Source organism: Phyllobates terribilis, unplaced genomic scaffold, assembly GCF_046119375.1.
Source record: "Phyllobates terribilis strain yellow unplaced genomic scaffold, ASM4611937v1 Scaffold_5__5_contigs__length_657084704, whole genome shotgun sequence".
NCBI lineage: Eukaryota > Metazoa > Chordata > Amphibia > Anura > Dendrobatidae > Phyllobates > Phyllobates terribilis.
In genome coordinates, this window is record NW_027362765.1 from 424,358,439 (window position 1) to 424,385,253 (window position 26,815).

General features: G+C 43.1%; 1 protein-coding gene across 1 annotated transcript in view; it reads right to left on the reverse strand.

The window, feature by feature from the left end:
- LOC141271601 (DNA nucleotidylexotransferase-like) overlaps nucleotides 1–26,815 on the reverse strand; it is a 279,576-nt gene that overhangs the window by 201,447 nt on the left and 51,314 nt on the right. The window contains exon 2 of the mRNA XM_073681645.1: nucleotides 25,110–25,287. Within this exon, the coding sequence (XP_073537746.1) occupies nucleotides 25,110–25,287 (178 nt within the window). The remainder of the gene's footprint in view (nucleotides 1–25,109; nucleotides 25,288–26,815) is intronic.

Below are 26,815 nucleotides of genomic sequence, written 5' to 3' on the forward strand. Positions count from 1 at the left end.
CATGTCCGCCTGCATCTTCCTCACAGTCCGGCAGTTTGCCGGGGACACCCTTCTCAACCCCGTCTAAGCACAACAGCCAGCCCTCGGTCCCTCAGATGTGGACAAGTAAAAGACCATTTCCTCCTAGCCATGAGAAAGCTAAGAGGTTGAATTTCACCATCTGCAAGCTCTTGGCTACAGAAATGCTGCCTTTCCGCCTGGTGGACACAGAGGATTTTCGAGACCTTATGTCCGTCGCAGTGCCCCAGTACCAGATGCCCAGTCAGCACTACTTCTCAAAGAAAGGTGTGCCTGCGCTCCACCAGCATGTCGCACACAACATCACCGCTTCTTTGAGAAACTCTGTGTGTGACAGGGTGCATTTCACCACAGACACTTGGACGAGTAGGCATGGACAGGGGCGTTACATGTCGCTGACTGGGCACTGGGTAACTATGGTGACAGCAGGACAAGGGGCTGCTGTCCAAGTCTTGCCTTCCCCACGAGTTGTGCGTCAATCCTCTTTATCTCAAAGTTCCTCCACTGCTTCTGCCTTCTCAACCTCCTCTCGGTCCTCCACCTGCACCCAAAAACTGTTTGGTCATGCCACAAGCTTTCTAACTGTGCAGAAGGGATCCTGCGCACCACCTTACTATGCTGGCAGCAGGGCTCAACGTCATCAGGCGGTTTTTACTTTGAAATGTCTGGGAAATGGGAGTCACACAGCTGAGGAGTTGTGGTCAGCTCTGGAGAACCAGTTTCATGAATGGTTGTCTCCACTGGACCTGAAACCAGGGAAGGCCGTGTGCGACAACGCTGCAAACCTCGGTGCAGCCCTTCGCAGGGGCAATGTCACACACGTGCCTTGTATGGCTCACGTGTTGAACCTGGTTGTCCAGCAATTTTTAGGCCACTATCCCAGACTAGATTGCCTTCTGCAGAGGGCACGGTCGCTGTGTGCTCACTTCCGCCGTTCGCATCCCACAGCTCAGCGACTTACATCTCTACAGAAGTCGTTGGGCCTGCCACTTCACCGGCTAAAATGCGATGTGCCTACCCGGTGGAATTCAACTCTGCACATCTTGCAGCGACTGTGGCAGCACCGACAAGCCCTGGTGCAATATATTCTGACGTATAGCCTGGGCCAACGAGATCCAGAGCTGGGGCAAATCACGCTAGAGGAGTGGTCTCAGATCAGGGACCTATGCACCCTTCTACACAGTTTTGAAATGGCGACGAAGATGTTTAGTGCTGACGATGTCATTATCAGCATGACTATTCCGGTGATTTACATGCTGGAGCACATGTTAAACAGAATTCGGAGTCAGGTGGTGGCACAAGAGGAGGTGGAGGAAGTAGAGGAGGAGGAGTTGTATGCGGAAGGGCTAACATCTGCAAGGTCCAGACGGTCGGCAGCACCAAGGCGGCAGGCATGTGAGGGTGGGGGAGATGGTTTTACCAGGGCGCATGGTAGCAGCCAAACTAGTGAGGAAAGTGCAGGAGCCCAGGAAGAAGTGGAGGATGAACTGATGGAAGACTCATCAGATGAGGGAGGCCTTGATCACATTTCTGTTGTGCGAGGTTGGGGGGAGAGGGCAGAGGAAGGAAGCATGATTGTTACCTCGCCACCAACACAACAGGGACTTGGTGCTCCTGGATGCGCAAGACACCTGAGTGCCTTCTTGCTGCACTACCTGCAACATGACCCTTGAATTGTGAGAATTAGAAATAATCCGGACTACTGGGTTGCCACACTGTTAGATCCCAGGTACAAAAGTAAATTTGCAGAAATTATTCCTGCCATAGAAAGAGATGCACGCATGCAGGAGTATCAGCAGAGACTGTTGCAGAATCTTACATGTGCTTTTCCCCAAAACACTAGTGGTGCACGTAGTGAATCTCACAGTTCCAACTTGCCAACCGTGGGACCGTCGAGTGTTCAGCACTCAAAAAACGTAACAGAAACACAGTATCTGCTGGTAACATCAATTTTGCGGAATCATTTCACCACTTTTTTAGCCCATCCTTTGCAAGGCCACAGGAGACAAGAAGTCTGACACATAGTCAACGCCTAGAGCCGATGGTACAGGAGTATCTCCAAGTAAACATTGAAGCCATGACTGTGTCACTGGACCCTTGCTCTTTTTGGGCTTCCAATCTGGATAAATGGCTGGAGCTCGCCACTTACGCCTTGGAGATCTTGTCATGCCCCGCAGTCAGCGTTCTGTCTGAATGTGTGTTCACGCTGCTGGTGGTGTGCTGACAGATAAGCGCACGCGGCTCTCCACTGATAATGTAGACAGACTCACGTTCATAAAGATGAACAAATCATGGATCCGAAAGGACTTTTCTACCCCTGTGTCATCCTGGGGACAGTAAAAGCTTGATGATTTGTTAAAATCACCTCACCAACCGTTTTAAGCTTTCAAATTACTAATCATGTTTATCTGTATCTTGCCTGTATAATAATTTTGGCCTTGTAGCACTGTGCAGTACTGATTCTATTAGGCCATCTATACTAAGCTCCTCCAGATTTAAAATTACTAATCATGTTTAACTGTATCTTGGCTGTAAAATAATTTGGGCCTTGTAGCAGTTTGCAGTACTGATTCTATTAGGCCATCTATACTATAGTCCACCAGATTTCAAATTACTAATCATGTTTATCTGTATCTTGGCTGGAAAATAATTTGGGCCTTGTAGCAGTGTGCAGTACTGGTTCTATTAGGCCATCTATACTAAACTCCACCAGATTTCAAATGACTAATCATGTTTATCTGTATCTTGGCTGGAAAATAATTTGGGCCTTGTAGCAGTGTGCAGTACTGATTCTATTAGGCCATCTATACTAAACTCCACCAGATTTAAAATTACTAATCATGTTTATCTGTATATTGGCTGGAAAATAATTTGGGCCTTGTAGCAGTTTGCAGTACTGATTCTATTAGGCCATCTATACTAAACTCCACCAGATTTCAAATTACTAATCATGTTTATCTGTATCTTGGATGGAAAATAATTTGGGCCTTGTAGCAGTTTGCAGTAATGATTCTATTAGGCCATCTATACTAAACTCCACCATATTTAAAATTACTAATCATGTTTATCTGTATCTTGGCTGGAAAATAATTTGGGCCTTGTAGCAGTTTGCAGTACTGATTCTATTAGGCCTTCTATACGAAGCTCCACCATATTTAAAGTTACACTGGTCAACGCAATTTTTCTGTCAAAAGGTTTTAAAACATATTTTAAGTCAATTTTGGCTGCTGATTACTAATACGAACTCCGTTTTTGGCTCTCACATCAGGATTTCGAGATATTTTTGATGGAAATTACTCCTATAGAATGTTTTTTGATAAAAACCTCATGATTTTCGTTACTACATTTTGTATATTTTTAATCAAGGAATAACAAAAATTACAAAGTCTGTGTACAGCAAATCAAATATACTTACAAAATTAAACTACAAAATATAAAAACACATATATATGGCACACAGATGAATGGCAAATGGCAGTTATTTGAACTTTATTTTCTTGGCTGATCTGTGATGTACAGCTTCTGGGTTGTCTCTCATCAAGCTCCAGCAATAGTCAGCCATCATATGTGAGTCCCACCGGCCTTGATACCGTTCTTCCATTGTTTTAATGTCCTGATGAAAACGCTCCCCTTGTTCCTCGCTCACATCCCCAAGGTTCTCTGGAAAAAAGTCCAAATGGCTGTGTAAATAGTGAATCTTGATACTCATTCTACATTCAAGATTTTGCAGACTCATTAGTAGCTCTTCCACAATCTCTTCATAGTTGTCTGCTTTCTTATTCCCTAGAAAATTCTGCACCACATTACAAAATGCATTCCAAGCTCTTTCTTCTGTCTCATTCATTGATGTGATAAAGTTTGGGTCTCTCATAAGTGTTCTTATTTGAGGTACATCAAATATTCCAGCCTTTTTCTTCTCTTCACTAAGACCAGGAAAAGTAGAACATATATAGTTAAAGCATTTTCCACTGTGATTGAGAGCTTTGACGAACTGCTTCATCAATCCAAGTTTTATGTGCAAGGGAGGAAAGACAATCTTCTTCCTATCCACTAGAGGATCATGGATGACATTCTTATCGCCAGATGCCAAACTCTGTCGCTGATGCCATTCAGTTTTCACCCAATGCTCTGCTGTAGCTCTACTGTCCCAGTAGCAGAGAAAACAAGGGTGTTTGAAAACAGTTTTTTTACTTTCTTATCATAACAAATCGGAATTATGCATGTTCAAAGAAAACAAAGATATTCTCACATTTATTGGGAGACTAAATGAAAACTAAATTTACCTTAGTGAACCGTATAAACCGGAACTTTTCATACACTACTTATATTTTTCTTGGAATTATTGAAAATGGGCTATATACCTATAGCGCAAAAACGTGATGTGATAGAGAAATTATAAGATCAGATTTGAATTCAGCACCCTCAAATTAGTCTAAAACTGTTCTTAAAGTCCATGCCAGAATTTTATTTTTTTTTTGTACACCAGTGTTATTAATAATCATGTTTATCTGTATCTTGCCTGTAAAATAATTTTGGCCTTGTAGCAGTTTGCAGTACTGATTCTATTAGGCCATCTATACTAAACTCCTCCAGATTTCAAATTATTACTAATCATGTTTATCTCTATCTTGCCTGTAAAATAATTTTGGCCTTGTAGCAGTTTGCAGTACTGATTCTATTAGGCCATCTATACTAAGCTCCACCAGCTTTCAAATTAATAATAATTTTTAGCTGCATCTAGCCCGGAAAATTATTTTGGGGCTCCTAGATGCGCAAGACACATGAGTGCCTTCTTGCTGCACTACCTGCAACATGACCCTCAGATTGTCAGAATTCGAAATAATCCTGACTACTGGGTTGCCACACTCTTAGATCCCCCACACTCTTCGATCAACCTTTTCATTTTAATAAAGAACAAAAAAATGGTCATTTTTGAAATTATAAGCATTAGCACGTTATTAGAAACTGAAATCAAACAGTTTTCAACTCAAAACTTTATTCTAGGTGATGTTACATTTGCACATAGGACCCCTTGTTCGAAAGGAGCTTCTGAACTCTCTCGTCCATTGAATTTGTCAGGTTTTGGATGGTTTCTGCTTCAATTGTTTTGCATGAGGGCAGAATACACTCCCAGAGCTGTTGCTTAGATGTGAACTGCCTCCCGCCATCATAGACACTCCTTTTGATGATGCTTCAGAGGTTCTCAATGGGGTTGTGGTCAGGGGAGCATGGGGTTCACACCATAAGTTTGTCCCATTTTATGCCCATATCAGCCAGAGATGCAGATGTGTTATGTGCAGCATGAGACGGTGCATTATCATGCATGAAAATGATCTTGCTGCGGAATACACGGTTCTTCTTCTTGAACCATGGCAGGAAGTGCTGTTTGAGAAACTCCACATACATTATGAAGTTCATTTTTACCCCTTCAGGGATCCTAAAGGGGCCGACAATCTCTCTCCCCATGATTCCAGCCCAAAACATTACTCCACCTCCTCCTTGTTGGCGCCGTAGCCGTGTTTGCATGGGGTGTCCATCAACCAGCCATCCTCCACTCCATCCATCTGGACCATTGAGCGTTGCACGGCACTCATCGGTGAACAAAACAGTTTTGAAGTCAGTCTTCATGAATTGTTTTGCCCACTGGAGCAGTTTCTGCTTGTGTACAGTGGATAGAGGAGGTCGACAGGATGGCTTACGCACAGCTGCAAACCTCTGAAGGACTCTGCATCTTGTTGTTTGGGGGACGTTGGAGGCACCAGCAGCTTCAAAAACTTGTCTGCTGCTATGACAATGCTTTTTTGCCGCTGCTCTTTTAACCTGACATAATTGCCTGTAGGAAAGAGTCCTCAATTTTCCCTTATCAGCACGCACACGTGTGTACTGTGAATCAGCTACATATTTCTTGATTGTGCGATGATCAGGATGAAGTGTCTTGGCAATGTTGATTGTAGTCATGCCTTGACCTAAACACTCCACAATTTGTTGCTTCTCAGCAGCCGACACATCCTTTTTCTTTCCCATTTTGGCAGAAAATGTAGGCTGCTTAATAATGTGAGAGAGCCTTCTTAAGTAGTCTTGCCTTTCATTGGACACACCTGCCAAATTAATTAGCACAGGTGTCTGCAATTGCTTACAGTGATATAAAGAGCCCTGACACACATCACCATCAATGAGATTAACTGACAAACAAAAAAATTCTTCCCTTATCACTCCTAAACACTTTTTGCATAATAATTTGGAACATACTGTACATGTGCTTTTCCACAAAACACCAGTGGTTCACGTAGTGAATCTTGCAGTTCTAACTTGCCAACCGTGGTCTGTATGGAGTTGTTCAATAAAGGGCCCAAAATTAAGATAACATAGACGGGAGAGGTCTCTATGAATACGAATTCCTAAGTATTTGATACCCTGTGAGGGCCAGGCAAAGGGAAAGTTGGACTGGATGGAATCCTGTATGGATTTGGGGAGAGAGACATCGAGGGCCTCAGACTTCGCTGCATTGATTTTAAAATTTGACCATGTAACAAAGTGATCTATTTCAGCCATAACAGCAGGGATGGATATATGTGATTGAGTGATATATACTAGGACATCATCAGCAAATGAAGAGCACTTGTACTCGGTGCCTCCCACCTCAATCCACCTAATATTGGGGATATGGCGAATTGATGAGAGCAGGTGCTCTGTCACTAGGATGTATAAGAGAGGGGACAGAGGAAATCCCTGCCTTGTCCCATTGGTGATTATGAAAGGTGATGAAAATGTTCCATTTATCTTCAGCCTACGTGACGTATTGCAATACAGGGCCCTGATTTTGGCTATAAAAGGGTCCCATAGACCCCTACCCCAAACTTTTTAAGAGAATAATATATGGCGTGCCAGGAGACTCTATGGAATGCTTTCTCAGCATCCACCAAGAGTATCTAATTACAAATTTTTAACTGCATCTAGCCCAGGAAATACTTTGTGCCTAGTAGCAGTGTCTGTTAGTCAGCGGATTCTCCCAGCTGTTAAGCAAGCTACACCACCTGTAGTTTGGACACTTAATTTTTTCAAAGGAAATGCTTCGGGCCCCCGGGACAATCAGTGAAGAGCATCGGGAGGCACCCCAAGCCACAGGGGCTGGGACTGGCGGTAGGACGCCTTGAAGTGGACCACCAAGCTCGATCCTTATAAACGCTTTTTAACTGCAGCAGCTTTAGTGGACGCTACTGGAGCTGTAATTCCCGCGGCTGCTGGCATCAGACTTGCCCTCCAATAGATCCTTGTAAAAGGATTTAAAGTGTACTCATTCAAATTAGAGAGACAATTTAAATTAAAAAGCTTAGACCTGCCTCCACCGCAGGGGGACTCACTCGACCCACCAGCGGACAGGCACCAGTATTGGAAGAGGGGGCTGGCCGTCAGGGTCCACCGCAGCTCTGGCACAAGCCCAGCGACACGGAGGTTGCACGGGCAGGAACGGACTGGCCGTGTCAGCTTCGCACTTTTTTGGTTTTAGAAGGGCATGACATGCCTATAGCTGTGTCTCCCCCTTCTTTTACTCCTCAACCTCTTTTCTTTTTGCATGACTATATGTACTTGTCACTTTTCCATGTGTTAGTTGTGTCTTCTGAGCAGTTTGTCAGCTTTTGGACACCTTTGAAGTGTTTTCTATGTATTTTCTATGTGTTTCTATGTGTTTTTGTTTGCCTGCCATTGGTTTTAACGGTGTTCGACGGTGTTCGAAGAACAGTTTGACGAACAGTTCGGCGAACATACGGGTGTTCGACGAACCGAACCGAACTTGAACACTACGGAGGTGGCTCAACTCTAGTCGCATTAGCTTAACTAGACGGTTTTAATGCCCCTTGGAAGAGACGTGGAGGTCGCAGTAGCTTAACAAGACTGTTTTAATGCCCCTTGGAAGAGTGGTTGAGGTCACAGTAGCTTAACAAGACAGCTTTAATGCCCCTTGGAAAAGTGGTGGAGGTCGCAGTAGCTTAACAAGAATGCTTTAATGCCCCTTGGAAAAGTGGTGGAGTTCACAGTAGCTTAACAAGACAGCTTTAATGCCCCTTGGAAAAGTGGTGGAGGTCGCAGTAGCTTAACAAGAATGCTTTAATGCCCCTTGGAAAAGTGGTGGAGTTCGCAGTAGCTTAACAAGACAGCTTTAATGCCCCTTGGAAAAGTGGTGGAGGTCGCAGTAGCTTAACAAGACAGCTTTAATGCCCCTTGGAAAAGTGATGGAGGTCGCAGTAGCTTAACAAGACGATTTTAATGCCCCTTAGAAAAGTGGTGGAGGTTGCAGTAGCTTAACAAGACGGTTTAAATGCCCCTTTGAAGAGACATGGAGGTCGCAATAGCTTAACAAGATGGTTTTAATGCCCCTTGGAAAAGTGGTGGAGGTCGCATTAGCTTAACAAGACGGTTTTAATTCCCGTTGGAAGAGACGTGGAGGTTGCAGTAGCTTAACAAGATGGTTTTAATGCCCCTTGGAAAAGTGGTGCAGGTCGCAGTGGATTAAAAAGACAATATTAATGCCCCTGGGAAAAGTGGTGGAGGTCACAGTAGATTAACAAGATGGTTTTAATGCCCCTTGGAAAAGTGATGGAGGTCGCATTAGCTTAACAAGACGGTTTTAATGCCCCTTCGAAGAGACGTGGAGGTTCCAGTAGCTTAACAAGACAGTTTAAATGCCCCTTGGAAGAGACGTGGAGGTCGCAGTAGCTTAACAAGACGGTTTTAATGCCCCTTGGAAAAGTGGTGGAGGTCGTATTAACTTAACAAGACGGTTTTAATGCCCCTTGGAAAAGTGGTGGAGGTCGCAGTGGAATAAAAAGACAATATCAATGCCCCTGGGAAAAGTGGTGGTGGTCGCAGTAGCTTAACAAGACGGTTTTAATGCCCCTTGGAAGAGACATGGAGGTTGCACTAGCTTAACAAAACAGTTTAAATGCCCCTTGGAAGAGACGTGGAGGTCGCAGTAGCTTAACAAGACGGTTTTAATGCCCCTTGGAAAAGTGGTGGAGGTCGCATTAGCTTAACAAGATGGTTTTAATGCCCCTTGGAAGAGACTTGGAGGTCAGAGTGGTTTAACAAGACGGTATTAATGCCCCTTCCAAGAGCCATGCAGTACAGCACATTAAAAACATTATTCCCATTATTGGGGAGTGGGTCTCCCATAGTCTTTGCCTATGCCTTCCAAGTAAAAGCTGCCAAAAATTAGGACGGAGGAACTTGCAATGCTGGCAACACGGACCACGGTCACCCTGGTGGTATAGTGGTGGTGGAGGCTGAGGATAAGGAGAAGAGCAAAAAAAAGCCGAATTGAGGAAGCGTATACCCATGTGTGGGTGTGAAGCGGTGTATGGGAATACACCTCCCAAAATAACATAGTGGATTTGACTTTATGTTACTCTGCTGTCATTTGGTGGTGATGAGATGTCTGGCCCAATCCAGCCCTAGTTCATTTTGATAAGGGTCAGCTTTCAGCAATGTCTGTTGACAGGCGAGTGCGCTTATCAGTTATAATTCTCCCAGCGGCACTAAAAACACGCTCCGATAACACGCTAGCGGCAGGGCAGGCCAGGACCTCCAAGGCATACAGAGCGAGTTCATTCCAAGTGTCCAGCTTGGATACCCAATAATTAAAAGGCACAGAGGAATCACGGAGGACGCTGGTACGGTCGGCAAGGTACTCCCTCACCATCTTTTGAAACTTTCCACTCCTTGTGAGAGTACCCCGCGCCTCAGGGCCTGTAAGCTGTGCGGGTCTCAGAAAACTGTCCTAGAACGTTGACAGTGTTCCCCTGCCTCTGCTGGATTGGAGTTGCATCTCTCTCGCCTGTACGCCTTGGTTGGTCAACGAACTGTGACCTCTTCCGCTAGCGTGTTCAGATGGGAATTTTTTTAAGAGTTCTGCAGCAAGGGCCTTCTGGTACTGCCCCATTTTTGTAGACCTCTCCACCTCAGGAATAAGAAAGTGAAAGTTCTCCTTGTAGCGGGGTTCTAGAAGTGTCACCAACCAGTAATGACTGTCACCCAACATTTTGACAACGCGAGGGTGACGGTTAAGGCAGCGTAACATAAAGTCAGCCATGCGTGCCAGACTGGTAACGTGCAAGACTTCCGTGTCCTCACCAAGATGACAACTGACCATGCTCTCCTCCTCCTCCTCCTCCCCCCTGTCCTCAGGCCACCCACGCTGAACCGACTGTATGACAGTTGTATAGGTACTACCATCTACAGCGCATGATACCAGCTCCTGTTCTTCCTCCTCCTCTCCCTCATTGTCCCCCAATGCACATTGGGATGAGATGAGGCTAGGCTGTGAGTAATCGCCCATTCCGGGTTCTTGATCCATCTCATCATACTCTGGCTGCAATGCCTCCTCTTTAATTCTCTGCAGAGAGCATTGCAAAAGACAGACAAGTGGGATGCTGATGCTAATGATGGCGTCATCGCCACTCACCATCTTGGTGGACTCCCCAAAGTTTGTCAGGATGGCACATATGTCAGACATCCAGGTCCACTCCTGAGGTCTTATGTGTGGAGTCTGACCTGAATATCGACGGCCTTGTTGCAGCTGGTACTCCACAACTGCTCTCTTCTGCTCACAAATCCTTTGCAACATGTGGAGGGTAGAGTTCCAATGTGTGGGAACATCACACACCAGTCGGTGTGCTGGAAGCTGCAAACGCTGCTACAACACAGCAAAGGCGGCGGAAGCTGTAGCCGACTTGCGAAAATGAGCTGACAGGTGGCGTACTTTGACGAGCAGATCTGGCAATTCGGGGTACGATTTAAGAAACCGCTGAACCACGAGGTTAAGCACATGAACCAGGCATGGTACGTGTGTGATCTCGCCTCAGAGCTGCCACCTGGTTACGGCCATTGTCACACACGACCATGCCTGGATGTAGGTTCAGCGATCTCAGCCACAGATCTGCCTGCTCTTTCACAGCTGTCCACAACTCACAAGCAGTGTGAGGTTTATCACTTAAGCTTATGAGTTTCAGCACAGCCTGTTGCTGCTTGGCTGAGGCAGTACTGCAGTGCTTCCAGCTTGTAACTGATGTGGTGATATCTGAGATGGAGGCTGAATATGAGGAGGAGGATGATGCGCAGGAGCTGTACACTGTGGGGGCAACTCTGACTGACATAGGGCCCGCAATCCTCGGTGTGGGGAGGATGTGTTCCGTCCCAAAGTCCGACTGGGTCAGGGCTTCCACTATGTTTACCCAGTGTGCCGTCAGGGAGATGTACTGTCCCTGGCCACAAGCACTTGTCCACGTGTCCGTTGTCAGGTGGACTCTCCCAGTAACTGCGTTGTTGAGGGCATGGCAGATGTTTTGGAACACATGCTTGTGTAGTGCGGGGATGGCACACCGGGCAAAATAGTGTCGGCTGGGGACCGAGTACTGAGGGACGGCCACCGCCATAAGGTTGCGAAAGGATTCCGTCTCCACCAGCCTAAAAGGCAGCATTTCCAACGCAAGCAGTCGTGAAATGTGCGAATTTTGGACTGTGGCCTGTGGGGCGTTGGCTGCGAATTTGCGCTTTCATTCAAACCTCTGGATATGGACAGTTGAACGCTGCGGTGGGACGTGGACGTGGACGTTGATGCTGTTTCTTGAGAAACTGCCATAACAAGTGAAGACTGAGAGGAGGGGGCATCTTTGTATGCAGTATGGACAGGGGATTGCCTTGCACGCACAACAGGGGGTTCTATTACACGCACAACAGCGGAAGAAGCAGTGGTGACACCCGCTGACACTGGTCGTGGACCCTGGGGTTCGCCCCACAAAGTCGGGTGCTTTGCTGACATGTGCCTGATCATGCTGGTGGTGGTCAGGCTGGTAGTTTTGTCACCCCTGCTGATACTGGCATGGCAGGTGGTACAAATGGCCTTTTTGGGGTTATCAGCAGAGTCTTTAAAAAAATTCCAGACTCTGGAAGACCTACCGGTTGTACTGGCAACGTCTCTCGTGTTGGTGTTACGGGGAACTGTTGCCCGCCTTCTGTGTGCGGCCACCACACTGCTTCTTCTTGCCTGTTGGGGTACTCTGCCTCCCTCCCCCTGTGTGCTGCTGGCCTCGCTCTGCGTGTCCTCCTGACACATTGGGTCAGTTACTAGATCATCCACCACCTCCTCCTCTTCCACTTGTGCACCACGATCCTCCTCCCCACTTCGTGGCAATTGTGTCTCGTCATCGTCCACCTCTTGTGACAAATTGCCAGCGTCGACTTCCTGTGGCCGTGGCTGCTCAAATATTTGGGCATCGCTACATGGGATCTCCTCTTCCACCACTTCAAGCGGAGCAGGCGAGGGGCACAAATATGGAAATGGACCAGTGAACAGCTCTTCAGAGGGTCCAAATGTGGGATCAGCTGCTGTCTGACGACACTCGGCATGGTGGGAGGAAGGAGCATCAGGGTGAGGAGGAGTATGCGGTCAAGACTCACGGCTACTAAAACTTGACCGTGTGGAAGATAGACCGGAGGTGGTGGTGCCCGGGTAACTGGAAGTATTATCTGCTATCCAATTAATAACCTGTTCACACTGATCAGTTTGCAATACTGGTGTTGCAGTGTGCTTCCCTAGTAATTCGGTCAAGAAGTGGGAGCGAGAAGATGTGGCTGTTGGTTGTGGCACATTTTCACCTTGGCCACGGCCCCGTCCTCTACACGCACCATCACCAGAACGTCCAGTTCCACGTCCCTTGCCACGCGCCTTGCCCATTGTAAATGAAGTAAAATAGCTTACACTCGCACTATCAATGGAAAAAGGGTAATAAAAAGGAGATTAGAACCGTGGAAGAGGAAAACCACAATTCTATTTCTCTGGCCTACACCAGAATCTTTTAAACAGATATATTTGTGACTGAACAGACAGGGAGACACTATTACTGTTTTTTTTTTTTACGTAAAACAGGCCAAAAGCTGGATAATACAGAGATTTGAACAGTGGAACTGCAAAACCACAGTTCTAATTTACTGGCGTATACCAGACTTTTTTTAAATAGATATAATTGGGGCTGAATAGTCAGACACACTCAAACTGTTTTTTTTATATAAAAAAGGCCCAAAAGTGGATAATACAGAGATTTGAACCTTCGAACTGCAAAACCACAGTTATAGTTATGTGGCGTACACCAGAATCTTTCAAACAGATATATTTGTGTCTGAACAATCAGGGAGACACTATTACTGTTTTTCTTTACGGAAAAAATACCAAAAGCTGGATAATACAGAGATTTGAACCGTGGAACTGCAAAACCACAGTTCTAATTTACTGGCGTATACCAGACTTTTTTAAATAGATATATTTGGGGCTGAACAGTCAGTGACACACTCAAACCGTTTTTTTTATGTAAAAAAGGCCCAAAAGTGGATAATACAGAGATTTGAACCGTGGAACTGCAAAACCACAGTTATAGTTATGTGGCATACACCAGACTCTTTTAAACAGATATATTTGTGTCTGACCAGTCAGGGAGACACTATTACAGGTTTTTTTTTACGGCAAAAATTGCCAAAAACAGGATAATACAGAGATTTGACCGGTGGAACTGCAAAACCACAGTTATATTTTTCTGGCCTACACAGACTCTTTTAAACAGATATATTGGTGTCTGACCAGTCAGGGAGACACTATTACAGTTTTTTTTTACGGAAAAAAATGCCAAAAATAGGATAATACAGAGATTTGACCCGTGGAACTGCAAAACCACAGTTATATTTTTCTGGCCTACACCAGACTCTTTTAAACAGATATATTGGTGTCTGAGCAGTCAGGGAGACACTATTACAGTTTTTTTTACGGCAAAAAATGCCAAAAGCAGGATAATACAGAGATCTGACCCGTGGAACTGCAAAACCACAGTTATAGTTATGTGGCGTACACCAGACTCTTTTAAACAGATATATTGGTGTCTGACCAGTCAGGGAGACACTATTACAGTTTTTTTTATGGCAAAAAATGCCAAAAACAGGATAATACAGAGATTTGACCTGTGGAACTGCAAAACCACAGTTACAGTTATGTGGCGTACACCAGACTCTTTTAAACAGATATATTGGTGTCAGACCAGTCAGGGAGACACTATTACAGTTTTTTTTTATGCCAAAAAATGCCAAAAACAGGATAATACAGAGATTTGACCTGTGGAACTGCAAAACCACAGTTATATTTTTCTGGCCTACACCAGACTCTTTTAAACAGATATATTGGTGTCTGAACACTCAGGGAGACACTATTACAGTTTTTTTTACGGCAAAAAATGCCAAAAGCAGGATAATACAGAGATTCGACCCGTGGAACTGCAAAACCACAGTTATAGTTATGTGGCGTACACCAGACTCTTTTAAACAGATATATTGGTGTCTGACCAGTCAGGGAGACACTATTACAGGTTTTTTTACGGCAAAAAATGCCAAAAACAGAATAATACAGAGATTTGACCCGTGGAACTGCAAAACCACAGTTACAGTTATGTGGCGTACACCAGACTCTTTTAAACAGATATATTGGTGTCTGACCAGTCAGGGAGACACTATTACAGTTTTTTTTTATGGCAAAAAATGCCAAAAACAGGATAATACAGAGATTTGACCCGTGGAACTGCAAAACCACAGTTATATTTTTCTGGCCTACACCAGACTCTTTTAAACAGATATATTGGTGTCTGACCAGTCAGGGAGACCCTATTACAGTTTTTTTTACGGCAAAAAATGCCAAAAAGCAGGATAATACAGAGATTTCACTCGTGGAACTGCAAAACCACAGTTCTATTTTTCTGGCCTACACCAGACTCTTTTAAACAGATATATTGGTGTCTGAACAGTCACAGACACACTCAATTTTTTCTTTGGGGGGGGGAATATCAAAATGTTAATAAGACGCGTATTTGGACAGTCTGACTGAGGAAAAAAAAATACAGGATTTAGATGAAAAAAAAAAAATTTTTCCTGGCCCTGAGACCGGGGGATAAGTCTAGCGATTTGAACAACAGGAGCACACAGGACTGTAATGCAGCGTTTGCTGGTATAACCACTGCATCTCCTATACAGCCTGCCTGCCTGACATTTGGGATGGATATTAGTCCTGAGAAGGACTGTTTGTTTGATTTGGCAGGCTTTAGAGACCCTACACTACCTATTTCGCACTATAAATCTCTCCCTAACTCAGCAGCACTCTCCCTACACCGTCTGATCCAGAGCGACTGTGTCCAAGATGGCGGCACCCGGTTTTAAATTCTCGAGGTGACGCTGTGCGGCCAGCCAATCACTGTAATGCCCACAAACAACATGGCTGCAGCATTACAGTGACTGGCTGGCAATCCCTGCATGTTCATTGGCTCTGTAAAGAGCGCCAAACGTGCAGGACGGAGACCCGAGCTCCTGCCCGAGTAACCCGGAAATGCTCGGTGCTTGCCGAACATCCCGAGTAGCGTGATGCTCAGGCGAGTAACAAGCAGTGTCGAGCATGCTCGCTCAACACTATTGTTTACACGTTTACATATTTTATTTAATCATGTTTAAGAATCATAGAATCATAGAATGGTAGAGTTGGAAGGGACCTCCTGGGTCATCTGGTCCAACCCCCTGCTCAAAGCAGGATTCACTAAATCATCTCAGACAGATGTCTGTCCAGCCTCTGTTTGAAAACGTCCATTGAAGGGGAACTCACCACCTCTCGTGGCAGCCTGTTCCACTCATTAATCACCCTAACTGTCAAAAAGTTTTTTCTAATATCTAATCTGTGTCTCCTTCCATTTAGTTTCATCCCGTTGCTTCTAGTCTTTCCCTGTGCAAATGAGAATAAAGATGATCCTTCTACAATGTGACAGCCCTTGACATATTTGTAGACAGCTATTAAGTCTCCTCTCAGTCTTCTTTTTTGCAAGCTAAACATTCCCAAATCCTGCAACCGTTCCTCATAGGACATGGTTTGCAGACCAGTCACCATTCTGGTCGCTCTTCTCTGAACTTGTTCCAGTTTGTCTATGTCTTTTTTAAAATGTGGTGCCCAAAACTGTACACAGTATTCCAGATGAGGTCTGACCAAAGAGGAGTAAAGACCGATAATGACTTCACGTGATCTAGACTGTATGCTTCTGTTAATACATCCCAGAATTGTATTTGCCTTTTTTGCTGCTGCATCACACTGTTGACTCATGTTTAGTCTATGATCTATTAGTATACCTAAGTCTTTTTCACATGTACTGTTGCTTAGCTCTATTCCTCCCATTCTGTATATGCTTTTTTCATTTTTATTGCCCAGATGTAGTACTTTGCATTTTTCCCTGTTAAAAACCATTCTGTTGGTTGCTGCCCACTGCTCCAGTTTATTTAGGTCTTTTTGAATCCTCTCTCTCTCTTCTCTAGTATTAGCTATCCCTCCTAGCTTTGTGTCATCAGCAAATTTAATCAGTTTACCCTCAATTCCTTCATCTAAATCATTGATGAAGATGTTGAACAATACAGGTCCCAGGACAGAGCCCTGTGGTATCCCACTTGAGACATTCATCCAGCTGGATGTGAAGCCATTTACAACCACCCTTTGAGTCCGATCACTAAGCCAGTTATGAATCCACCTAACAGTTGCCTGGTCCATTGCATACTTGGTCATTTTTTCAATAAGGATGGTGTGAGATACTTTGTCAAATGCTTTGCTGAAGTCAAGATATACTATATCTACAGCATTTCCCTGATCCACTCAGTCAGTGATTCTGTCATAGAAGGAAATTAAGTTAGTCTGACATGACTTGTTAGTTACAAACCCATGCTGACTCTGGTTAATCACTTCATTCTTATCCAGGTACTTACATACATGATGTTTAATAATTTGTTCAAAGATCTTTCCTGGTATAGAAGTCAGACTCACCGGCCTATAGTTCCCTGGGTCCACCTTCTTCCCCTTTTTGAAGATAGGAACAACATTTGCTCTTCTCCAGTCTTCTGGGACTTCTCCTGTTCTCCAAGAATTTTCAAAGATTATGGAGAGTGGTTCTAAAATTTCTTCTACGATCTCCTTCAGTACTCTGGGGTGTAATTCATCTGGACCTGGAGACTTGAACTCATTTATGTTAGCTATATACACTTCGTATTTCCTTTTTCTTATTATTTATAATATTAATTGTTTGATACTTGCACATGATGAATATTTTGTGGTCTTTGATGTATATATATTTTTAGCATGCACTAACAATTGGGACGGTGATCAATTGACCTCCTTTCCCAATGTTTTGTTGTATACAACAATATCAGGTAGATGTTTTTAATTATGTACACGATCACTTAATTGTGTGTATGTATATTGTAATTTAGTATACTGATTTGATTTATGTACAGGACCTTATGATGCGGTGGTCAGGTGATCTGATGATGCGTTGGTCACATGACCCTATGGCACGATGGTTAGAACCCTCCACCAGTATCTGAAAGGACCTTATGATGCGGTGGTCAGGTGATCTGATGATGCATTGGTCACATGGCCCTATGGCACGATGGTTAGAACCCTCCACCAGTATCTGAAAGGACCTGATGATGCGGTGGTCAGGTGATCTGATGATGCATTGGTCACATGGCCCTATGGCACGATGGTTAGAACCCTCCACCAGTATCTGAAAGGACCTTATGATGCGGTGGTCAGGTGATCTGATGATGCGTTGGGCACATGACCCTATGGCACAATGGTTAGAACCCTCCACCAGTATCTGAAAGGACCTGATGATGTGGTAGTCAGGTGATCTGATGATGCATTGGTCACATGGCCCTATGGCACGATGGTTAGAACCCTCCACTAGTATCTGAAAGGACCTGATGATGCGGTGGTCAGGTGATCTGATGATGCGTTGGTCACATGACCCTATGGCACGATGGTTAGAACCCTCCACCAGTATCTGAAAGGACCTTATGATGCGGTGGTCAGGTGATCTGATGATGCGTTGGGCACATGACCCTATGGCACAATGGTTAGAACCCTCCACCAGTATCTGAAAGGACCTGATGATGTGGTAGTCAGGTGATCTGATGATGCATTGGTCACATGGCCCTATGGCACGATGGTTAGAACCCTCCACCAGTATCTGAAAGGACCTGATGATGCGGTGGTCAGGTGATCTGATGATGCGTTGGTCACATGACCCTATGGCACGATGGTTAGAACCCTCCACCAGTATCTGAAAGGACCTGATGATGCGGTGGTCGGGTGATCTGATGATGTATTGGTCACATGACCCTATGGCACGATGGTTAGAACCCTCCACCAGTATCTGAAAGGAACTGATGATGCGGTGGTCAGGTGATCTGATGATGTATTGGTCACATGGCCCTATGGCACGATGGTTAGAACCTTCCACTATTATATGAAAGGACCTGATGATGCGGTGGTCAGATGACCCTGTGACACGTTAGTGGTTTTTTACTATGCAGCACCTGTACCCGCCCCAAATATACGTATTTGATTGGCTCGATGCCCTTTATTAAGGAAGGCTTGTTCCCTCACTAATCACCCCTCATGAAGCTATTGCGAAATGCGCATTGGGTTGTTGGTGAGTGAGCAGTGACTATGTTACTCTATATTCATGGATTGCTTATATGCTTAAAGTTGAGGGATAGTACCCAATTATGTATGTATGTAGGTTTGATTCACAAATACATTGATTTATGATTATGGTGATTATATACTCACTTTGAGTGTACACATATATATTTCCTTTATATATATGTATTTGATGTATTATTTATATGATCAGAGATTTATTGAGCAATATGTCACTTTATACCTATAGAATTAATTAGAGTATATACAGTATTGGGCTATCTCTGTTGCTCACTCACCTTTCTGTGCATCATTATACCTGTTGTTGGATTCCTATAATATTTGTTTGTGTCTTTTATTCAATAAAATTTACATCTTTTTAAATAATGTGGATGTATTTTGGTCCTGGCATTTTTTTTTTTCGTTGGATGTATTTATAGGTAATAATGCCCTCTAGGACACCTTATATATACCAGGGATTCGTTGCAGCTTTTTGTAAATAATTATTATATGTTTTGCACAGGAATGTTGGCATATTTTGTGCTATTTTTAGTTTTTAGACCCAATTATAAAAGTTGGGCCACATTTTTCAAACATTTTGTACCAAGACCGTCATTTTGAGCTTGTCAAAAGAGGCAGGCTCTCTCTCTTTATAGAAATAGTAGCACCAAATTTATCAAGCATCATGCGACACTTTGATAAGTTTAACAAAAATTACAACAACTCAGTCACAAGCAAAACTCATTGCACAAAAATTACAACAAAGCAGTCACAAGCAAAACTGACTGCAAAATTCCCATCATGATAAATTCTCCACCACTAAATGTGCAATATTATGTTAATGAAACACTCACATTTATCACCCATGTGTCTTGAAAAACAGTGAGAATTAGTTTGGGCCTTAAAGGGAACCTGTCAGCAGGTTTTTAGACCCGAAAGTAAATGTCATCACAATAAAGTACCGGTAATGATGATTACTTTGATACCTTTATATTATAAGTGTGTGTCTCCATTGTCTCGTAATGCATTGAAAATGACAGTGCCTGGGTGAGAGGTCAGTCTCTGTGGCCTGCTCCCCCACCTGAGATCTCGTGAAGGCACCGGGGGCAACGAATGCACAGATGGATAGTTCAGCTCTCAATAAGTCATCAAGACATTACTGCATATACAGTGGTGGCCAAAAGTATTGGCACTGCTGCAATTCTGTCAGATAATACTCAGTTTCTTCCTGAAAATGATTGCAATCACAAATTCTTTGGTATTATTATCTTCATTTAATTTGTCTTCAATGAAAAAACACAAAAAGAATTGTCCTAAAGCCAAATTGGATATAATTCCACACCAAACCTAAAAAAGGGGGTGGACAAAAGTATTGGCACTGTTTGAAAAATCATGTGATGCTTCTCTAATTCGTGTAATTAACAGCACCTGTAACTTACCTGTGGCACCTAACAGGTGTTGGCAATAACTAAATCACACTTGCAGCCAGTTAACATGGATTAAAGTTGACTCAACCTCTGTCATGTGTCCTTGTGTGTACCACATTGAGCATGGAGAAAAGAAAGAAGACCAAAGAACTGTCTGAGGACTTGAGAAACCAAATTGTGAGGAAGCATGAGCAATCTCAAGGCTACAAGTCCATCTCCAAAGACCTGAATGTTCCTGTGTCTTCCGTGCGCAGTGTCATCAAGAAGTTTAAAGCCCATGGCACTGTGGCTAACCTCCCTAGATGTGGACGGAAAAGAAAAATTGCCGAGAGATTTCAACGCAAGATTGTGCGGATGGTGGATAAAGAACCTCGACTAACATCCAAACAAGTTCAAGCTGCCCTGCAGTCCGAGGGTACAACAGTGTCCACCCGTACTATCCGTCAGCGTCTGAATGAAAAGGGACTGTATGGTAGGATACCCAGGAAGACCCCACTTCTTACCCCGAGACATAAAAAAGCTAGGCTGGAGTTTGCCAAAACTTACCTGAGAAAGCCTAAAACGTTTTGGAAGAATGTTCTCTGGTCAGATGAGACAAAAGTAGAGCTTTTTGGGAAAAAGCATCAACATAGAGTGTACAGGAAAAAAAAAGAGGCATTCAAAGAAAAGAACACGGTCCCTACAGTCAAACATGGCGGAGGTTCCCTGATGTTTTGGGGTTGCTTTGCTGCCTCTGGCACTGGACTGCTTGACCGTGTGCATGGCATTATGAAGTCTGAAGACTACCAACAAATTTTGCAGCATAATGTAGGGCCCAGTGTGAGAAAGCTGGGTCTTCCTCAGAGGTCATGGGTCTTCCAGCAGGACAATGACCCAAAACATACTTCCAAAAGCACTATAAAATGGTTTGAGAGAAAGCACTGGAGACTTCTAAGGTGGCCAGCAATGAGTCCAGACCTGAATTCCATAGAACACCTGTGGAGAGATCTCAAAATGGCAGTTTGGAGAAGGCACCCTTCAAATATCAGGGACCTGGAGCAGTTTGTCAAAGAAGAATGGTCTACAATTCCAGCAGAGCACTGTAAGAAACTCATTGATGGTTACCGGAAGTGGTTGTTCGCAGTTATTTTGGCTAAAGATTGTGCAACCAAGTATTAGGCTGAGGGTGCCAACTTTTGTCTGGCCCATTTTTGGAGTTTTGTGAGAAATGATCAATGATTTGATTTTTGCTTCATTCTCTTTTGTGTTTTTTCCTTGCAAGCAAATTAAATGAAGATAATAAGACCAAAGAATTTGTGATTGCAATCATTTTCAGGAAGAAACTGAGTATTATCTGACAGAATTGCAGGGGTGCCAATACTTTTGGCCACCACTGTATAATGCCACCTGCACAAGATGTCAGGTGGGGATGCAGGTCACAGAGAAGAGTAACCTGTCAATCACTGGCAGGAAGCTGGCGCTGGAGGAAGAAGAAGAGAGGCCGGGGAGCTGAAAGTGGAGCCCAAGTCCCTGCACTTGTGAGCTTATTTGCATAAGAATTTGCCAAAGGATTACAAGCCAACGAAGATATGGACATACAGTACAGACCAAAAGTTTGGACACACCTTCTCATTTAAAGATTTTTCTGTATTTTCATGACTATGAAAATTGTACATTCACACTGAAGGCATCAAAACTATGAATTAACTCATGTGGAATTATATACTTAACAAAAAAAGTGTGAAACAACTGAAAATATGTCTTATATTCTAGGTTCTTCAAAGTAGCCACCTTTTGCTTTGATGACTGCTTTGCACACTCTTGGCATTCTCTTGATGAGCTTTAAGAAGTAGTCACCGGAAATGGTCTTCCAACAATCTTGAAGGAGTTCCCAGAGATGCTTAGCACTTGTTGGCCCTTTTGCATTCACTCTGCGGTCCAGCTCACCCCAAACCATCTCGATTGGGTTCAGTTCTGGTGACTGTGGAGGCCAGGTAATCTGGCGTAGCACCCCATCACTCTCCTTCTTGGTCAAATAGCCCTTACACAGCCTGGAGGTGTGTTTGGGGTCATTGTCCAGTTGAAAAATAAATGATGGTCCAACTAAACGCAAACCGGATGGAATAGCATGCCGCTGCAAGATGCTGCGGTAGCCATGCTGGTTCAGTATGCCTTCAATTTTGAATAAATCTCCAACAGTGTCACCAGCAAAGCACCCCCACACCATCACACCTCCTCCTCCATGCTTCACGGTGGGAACCAGGCATGTAGAGTCCATCCGTTCACCTTTTCTGCGTCACACAAAGACACGGTGGTTGGAACCAAAGATCTCAAATTTGGACTCATCAGACCAAAGCACAGATTTCCACTGGTCTAATGTCCATTCCTTGTGTTCTTTAGCCCAAACAAGTCTCTTCTGCTTGTTGCCTGTCCTTAGCAGTGGTTTCCTAGCAGCTATTTTACCATGAAGGCCTGCTGCACAAAGTCTCCTCTTAACAGTTGTTGAAGAGATGTGTCTGCTGCTAGAACTCTGGGTGGCATTAACCTGGTCTCTAATCTGAGCTGCTGTTAACCTGTGATTTCTGAGGCTGGTGAATCGGATAAACTTATCCTCAGAAGCAGAGGTGACTCTTGGTCTTCCTTTCCTGGGGCAGTCCTCATGTGAGCCAGTTTCTTTGAAGCGCTTGATGGTTTTTGCAACTGCACTTGGGGACACTTTCAAAGTTTGCCCAATTTTTCGCACTGACTGACCTTCATTTCTTAAAGTAATGATGGCCACTCGTTTTTCTTTACTTAGCTGCTTTTTTCTAGCCATAATACAAATTCTAACAGTCTATTCAGTAGGACTATCAGCTGTGTATCCACCAGACTTCTGCACAACACAACTGATGGTCCCAACCCCATTTATAAGGCAAGAAATGCCACTTACTAAACCTGACAGGGCACACCTGTGAAGTGAAAACCATTTCCGGTGACTACCTCTTGAAGCTCATCAAGAGAATGCCAAGAGTGTGCAATGCAGTCATCAAAGCAAAAGGTGGCCACTTTGAAGAACCTAGAATATAAGAAATATTTTCAGTTGTTTCACACTTTTTTGTTAAGTATATAATTCCACATGTGTTAATTCATAGTTTTGATGCCTTCAGTGTAAATGTACAATTTTCATAGTCATGAAAATACAGAAAAATCTTTGAGAAGGTGTGTCCAAACTTTTGGTCTGTACTGTATACTGTCATGTTTTAGAAGTTTATATAACTTCTGTCATGTTTCTTTTATATAACTATATGATGACTTGTTTTTGAAGGGTTTGTTATATTTTCTCATCACCATCATTGACCACATTTATTAACTCTGATGGAGTAAATGAAAACATACAGTACATGTCACTTTTTTTTTGTTTGTTTTATTTTTGCACAATTTACTATGTGGTATAAATAACATATTATCTTTACTGACGTGACTTTCTTGAGTTTTAAACTTTGTTTTTACTTTTAAACTTAGTCTCACGTGGGAACTTAAAATTCTATAAGCTGGAATGCACCGTATATATTACACACTATTGTATTGCAGTTTATTATGCCTGTCAGCATAATGCCTCCACAGAGCTTAATAGGTGTAATATAGGGCAAACAATGTCTCCTTGCTCTGCCATATCAGTATGCCACAATCGCAAAGCGAGAGGAGGATAATGGGTAATAGAGGAAGCCCCTCTCTTTATTAACTACTTAGATGCTGTAGTCAGCATTGACTGCGGATTCTAAGGGTTTAAATGTCCGAGATCTTAGTTATTCATTCAGCTTATAAAATGGAAAGGGTTCACAAGGATCTTCAAACTTTCTAGACATTTTTATTTAAACACAGAAAAAGCAATAACTCAGCAATTTCTCGATTAATCTCCTTTTCCTCATCATTTTGCTATATATTACAAGTAAAATTGAGAAATATATGCAAAAATCTTTTTTGTGATCAGCCATATTCCTCTTCTCCTCCTCTCCGTCCTGTGTGTGGCAGTATGACAACTGACTGCAGCAGAAGCCTCCCCCCTGTGCAGTAGGAAAAATATCACTAAGCTCCACCTCTGGGTTCACCCACGGGCATGGCTTCAGTCTTACACCAGAAAAACAAGACTGCAATGATCAAATGGATTAATCTCTTGTCGAGACTCACTGTTTTAGCATCTGCAGAACGTGATGAAGGCTAACAAGGAGATCTTCTATTATTCCTCCTGTAAATGTTTTAATAAACTTTATTTGCAATTAGGTGTATGACTACATGGTTTGACACTGTCAGCATTGATTGGACAGTATAAGAAACTCTGTGCAATAGTACATGGAGGGTTTGTGCTTCCAAACTAGACGGGCTCATGGATGTGTGGACTGATGGACGAGTCCTAATTCTTTCACTTCGTATTTGAACTTTAATTTTAATGTAGAAAACTGGATAAAATAACAGTAATCTCTGTTGTGAGTTTGTAATGAAGCTGGTAGCAAAATGGTTAACGTCTTGAGCTGAGGAAGAAACCCATTAAATTAACAAAGTGAACAGCCAGTGCTGGGTGTAGTGGGCCATGGTTTATATCAGGGATGTCAAATTCAAAGACACAGAGGGCCAAAATGTAAAAGTTGGACAAAGTCGCGGGCCAAATAGTATACAGTATAATAAGTCCACAAAGTCCCCCATATAGAATAATGACCTCACATCGGGGTTGTGGTTCTGGCGTCACGGGCCAAATATAATCACCAGATTTAATCACCAGATTTGGCCCACGGGCCAGAGTTTGACATGTGTGGTTTATAGCATGACCAGAGCTTAAGCTTAAAGGGGGACTCCATGAGTTTATATTGACGTCCTGGCACTGCTGTTTACCCTTTGACTTTAGGGCACAGAGGCCCATATTTACTACTGTTGGTGTGCCCGAATAGTTTTTTTTTTAACACATCATTTTAAATTAATTTAATATCTAACAAATGTGTGCTTCACTAGCCACTAGCCAAATGTCTAGAAATGGGAGCTTGATTTAGTGAGTGTAAAAATGTACATTAATTATTATTGTCAAATGCCAGTTTTTTAAGTGCGAATTAATGGTCTAAAGTTTATATAATATAAATAAGAATAATGATACTAAAGACAACTATCGTAATGAGCTTTACCTGCTGCAGCTGATGTCTGCGTTCAATTTTTATGGGGTATCCAACTCCCATGCATTCTGTGAACCAAGAGATATCCAGAATCTGATAACCATTTGCTTTAGTCAATTTGGCGGATTTCAGCCACTCCATCACTTCATCCCCAGAATTATTCTCAGCCACAATATGAGTTACTGTATCTCTGCAAGACAAATATTAAACATGATCGTAAAATAAAAAAAAACATATATATACCATACGAAAATAAAAACAGATTAGCAGCAAGAATATATATGTATATCAGTAACTGGCTTCATTTTGCTAAAAAAAAAAATACATATACAGTAAGGAAAATAAGTATTTGATACGCTACCGATTTTGCAAGTTTTCCCACCTACAAAGAATGGAGAGGTCTGTAATTGTTGTCGTAGGTACACTTCACCTGTGAGAGACAGAATCTAAAACTAAAAACCAGAAAATCACATTGTTTGGTTTTTAAATAATACATACCTGTGATCTGGGCCTTATTGACCAGGTATGTATTATTACTCCTCGGTGATCGCGCCTGCACAGAGGTTGTGTGGGCGCGATCGCTGCTCGGTGTCAGCTGATTCTAACAGCTGACACCCGGTACTATGTGCCAGGAGTGGTCCTGCACCGCTCCCGGCACATAAACCCTCAAAATGCTGGGATCGAAGTCAATCGCAGCATTGCGGGAGCAGGCAAAGGTAAGAGAGCCCCTGTTACCTTGGATCATAGACCCTGCGCTGGGTCCCGAACGTTCCAATGGTGACCCGATGTCGTCATGACGACATCCGGATCACCAGGCATCAGGAAGTTAGATAGACCGTGCAGCACTGCTCACGATCTATCTAACTTGTGCCAGTGCAGAGCCGATAGCCTACATAGCACAAGGATGCTGCTGCATTCCCATGCTATACAAGCGATCAGCCTGCAAAAAATGAAAGTCCAATATGGAACAAAGCATAAAAGTGAAAGAAAGTGTCAGAAAGTGAAGAAAAAAAAATTGGAAAAATATTAAAAAAAAAAAGAAAAAATAATCCCCAAAAAAATAAAAATATACTGTACACATAAATAAATATTCTTATGAAAAAAAAAATAATAAACGTACACATATTTGGTATCGCCGCGTCCGGAACGGCCTGACCTATAGACCTGTCCCACTAGTTAACCTCTTTAGTGAACACGGTAAAAAAATAAAAATAAAAAACGAAGCAAAAAACTATGCCTTATCATCATACTGCCATACAAAAAAATGGAAAAAAATGCGATCAAAAAGACAAATGTAAATAAAAATGGTACCACTGAAAACGTCATCTTATCCTGCAAAAAACAAGCCACAAAACAGCTCCATCAGCTGAAAAATAAAAAAGTTTTAGCTCTCAGAATAAAGCGATGCAAAAAAATTATTTTCTCTATAAAAATAGTTCTAATTGTGTAAAAGCGCCAAAACATAAAAAAACAATATAAATGTTGTAAAGCTGTAAATATACTGACCTGAAGAATAAAGCTGCCTTATCAATTTTACCACACGCGGAACGACATAAAAAAAAAACAAAAAAAAAAATCAATTTCTGAAATGTTGGTTTTTGTTTATTCTGCCTCACAAAAATCAGAATAGAAAGCGATCAAAAAATATCATTGCCCGAAAATGGTACCAATAAAAACATCAACTTGTCCTGCAAAAAACAAGCCCTTACATGACTGTG